Source organism: Phyllostomus discolor, chromosome 6, assembly GCF_004126475.2.
Source record: "Phyllostomus discolor isolate MPI-MPIP mPhyDis1 chromosome 6, mPhyDis1.pri.v3, whole genome shotgun sequence".
Classification (NCBI taxonomy): Eukaryota; Metazoa; Chordata; class Mammalia; order Chiroptera; family Phyllostomidae; genus Phyllostomus; species Phyllostomus discolor.
The window spans coordinates 131,871,676-131,874,087 of NC_040908.2; the positions used below are offsets into that span (position 1 = coordinate 131,871,676).

The following is a 2,412-nucleotide window of genomic DNA, read 5'->3' on the forward strand; positions in this document are numbered from 1 at the left end:
TGAAAGGTAAAACTCGAAAGCAGATGTAAGAGATAACTTTGTGACCAACGGCTGGGGAATGACTTCTCCAACAAGACTCCCCAAAATATAAACATTAAGATGTAAAAATTGATATACTGCATCCACCAAAATTAATCATGGAGTCAGTAAATACACTGGAAGGAAATATTTGTATCATTTAAAACCAAGAAATTTGTATTAGAATATGCAAAAAATTCAAAATTAATAGGGCCAGAAAATCAGAGCTTATTACTCTGTCTTCCTCATTAGAACATGAACTCTTTGAGGCCAAGGATAGGATTTTAGTCAGCTCTCAGTGACACAAGACACATTTTAAATGCACAGTTGGCTACTGTATTGACAGCACAGAATATAGAACATTTCCACCATCACAGATGGATCTGCTGAACAGCGTTGATCTAATAGATCAGGGCTGTGTATTTTACACTCCTGAGGTATCTTGTACATGACAGTACATGACAAATAATGGACACTGAATAGATAGATATGTGTCAAATGAGAAATGAATAAAGTTTTATTCTAAAATATACAAAAATTCTATTCTGTGCAATTTGGTGTTCAGATTAGAAATATGATCAGTACGTTTGTATATAGGCAAATGTTTTGCATGCAAATTTTAGACCACTTTCTCCTTTTCCTTGCTGAGTATTTTATTATCTTTCCTGAAATGAAGAGGACAATAAGATCAAGCTAGTAAGATTTGGGGATCTGGTACTTTGGCAATATTAAAAGGATGATGTTCAAAATATCAGAATATGAAACACATGATAAAAAAATTTTATATGGATGTTAGCTGAACCTATTGCTATAACCATTTCACAATATATGTAAATCAAACCATCATGCTGTATGCCTTAGATTTATACAGTGATGTATGTTAGTTATTTCTCAATAAAACTGTAAATAAAACCATTTTGTGCTGTCCTTCCTAATCACAGTCCATTTAAACACATTGGTGTTGCTTATAACCAAAAAGACGTTCTTATAATAAGTGAAAAATACTTAACTTCATTTATTTAGAATCATGATCATTAAATTTTTATTTTGTATTGTAAGATGGAAGAGAGGTTAAAAAGTGCAATTTTATTCTTTTATAAATTATGCAACAACATACTTTAAAAAGAATAAACAATAGGAATAGAATATCTAAATGAGCTCGTGAATAAAAGTAGAATCAAGCAATGAGAATGATAGCTGTCGTAACTAGCAATGGGTTATATGCAAAGTTTGTTAATATTAGAAATATTGACATGTGGTGATCAGAATAGAGCTTGAAAACATTAGCAGCATGCAATATTGTTGCCCGATGCTCTCCAGAGCAGTGCTCTGATAGGTGTGTTTCACTGGGATTTAGCTTTAATTAATACATCCACATCCGCTTTGTCTGCTTCTCCAAGGCTTTTTTGATGGCTCTCAACCAGGACATTGTCTTCCTTTTTCCGGGGCCTCTGGGAACCACCATCCTTATTAGCGATAGGAGCTCCAAGGGCCACAAAATTGTGCACATCTTGCAGCTTCTTCCGCAGCCATTCCACCCTTTCCATGGAGTTCAGATGTTTGCCCAGGTTATGCATAAGCTGTATTTCACTCACAGATCTCCTCCTGTAGGGAGCAAAAGAGAAAGGCCACTCCATTAGCTTCCCTCTTCCAATCATAGAGCCAACAATAAAAATCCAGTTTGCATGCCTTCACTACACAAAAGAGGCTACAGTACTTACTTGATAGGTTTCCCATCTGATTTTGCAAAAAAACAAATTGCAAACATGACGATCATTACTTTAACCATGTCTTTTGCGGACATCATCTTCACTAAAAAAGAAAAGCAAAATGCAGCTATTTTAAAATATTGTTACTATTCCAAACTCTACAGTTAAATTTATTAGTTTATGTTATAACTATACAGCTACACAAAACATGTTACAGGAACTAATTGAACTGGTCTTCATGAAAGACTTTTAGAATCAGACTATTTTACAGATACATTAGTATATATTATATATACACATAATTTGACTTACAAAAATGACAACAATCTCACAACTATCAACAACTGAACCTAAGAAAAACAAAAACAAAAACAAACTAAGCAAACAACTAGAACAGGAACAGAATCACAGAAACAGAGGTCACATGAAGGGTTATCAGCAGGGAGAATGGGAGAAAAAGTACAAGGAATAAGCATAAATGGTAGGTACAAAATAGAGGGTAGTTAAGAATATTATAGGAAGTGGAGAAGCCACAGAACTTTTATGTATGACCCATGAACATGAACTAAGGTGAGGGAATGCCAGTGGGAGGGGGGTGCAGGGAGGAGCAGAATAAAGGGGAGGAAAAAATGGGACAACTGTAATACCATAATCAATAAAATATACTTTAAAAACTTTGACTTAC

The 2,412-nt window shown here is 34.4% G+C and overlaps 1 protein-coding gene across 1 annotated transcript; it reads right to left on the reverse strand.

Moving 5' to 3' along the window:
- Window positions 1–1,361: 1,361 nt before the first annotated feature.
- On the reverse strand, window positions 1,362–1,835 carry PTH (parathyroid hormone). Its single transcript, XM_028514389.2, has 2 exons — window positions 1,740–1,835; window positions 1,362–1,623 (listed from the first exon to the last, which is right to left on the reverse strand). The coding sequence occupies exons 1-2, from the start codon at window positions 1,823–1,825 to the stop codon at window positions 1,362–1,364; spliced, it is 348 nt and encodes a 115-aa protein (XP_028370190.1). The 5' UTR covers window positions 1,826–1,835.
- Window positions 1,836–2,412: the final 577 nt, after the last annotated feature.

Excerpts from the sequence above, each read along its gene's own strand:
- PTH (XM_028514389.2), bottom strand. The coding sequence starts at position 1,825 with ATGATGTCCGCAAAAGACATGGTTAAAGTAATGATCGTCATGTTTGCA. Across the intron at positions 1,624-1,739 it reads TCAGATGGGAAACCTATCAA|GAGGAGATCTGTGAGTGAAA; the intron begins GTAAGTACTGTA and ends TGCTCCCTACAG.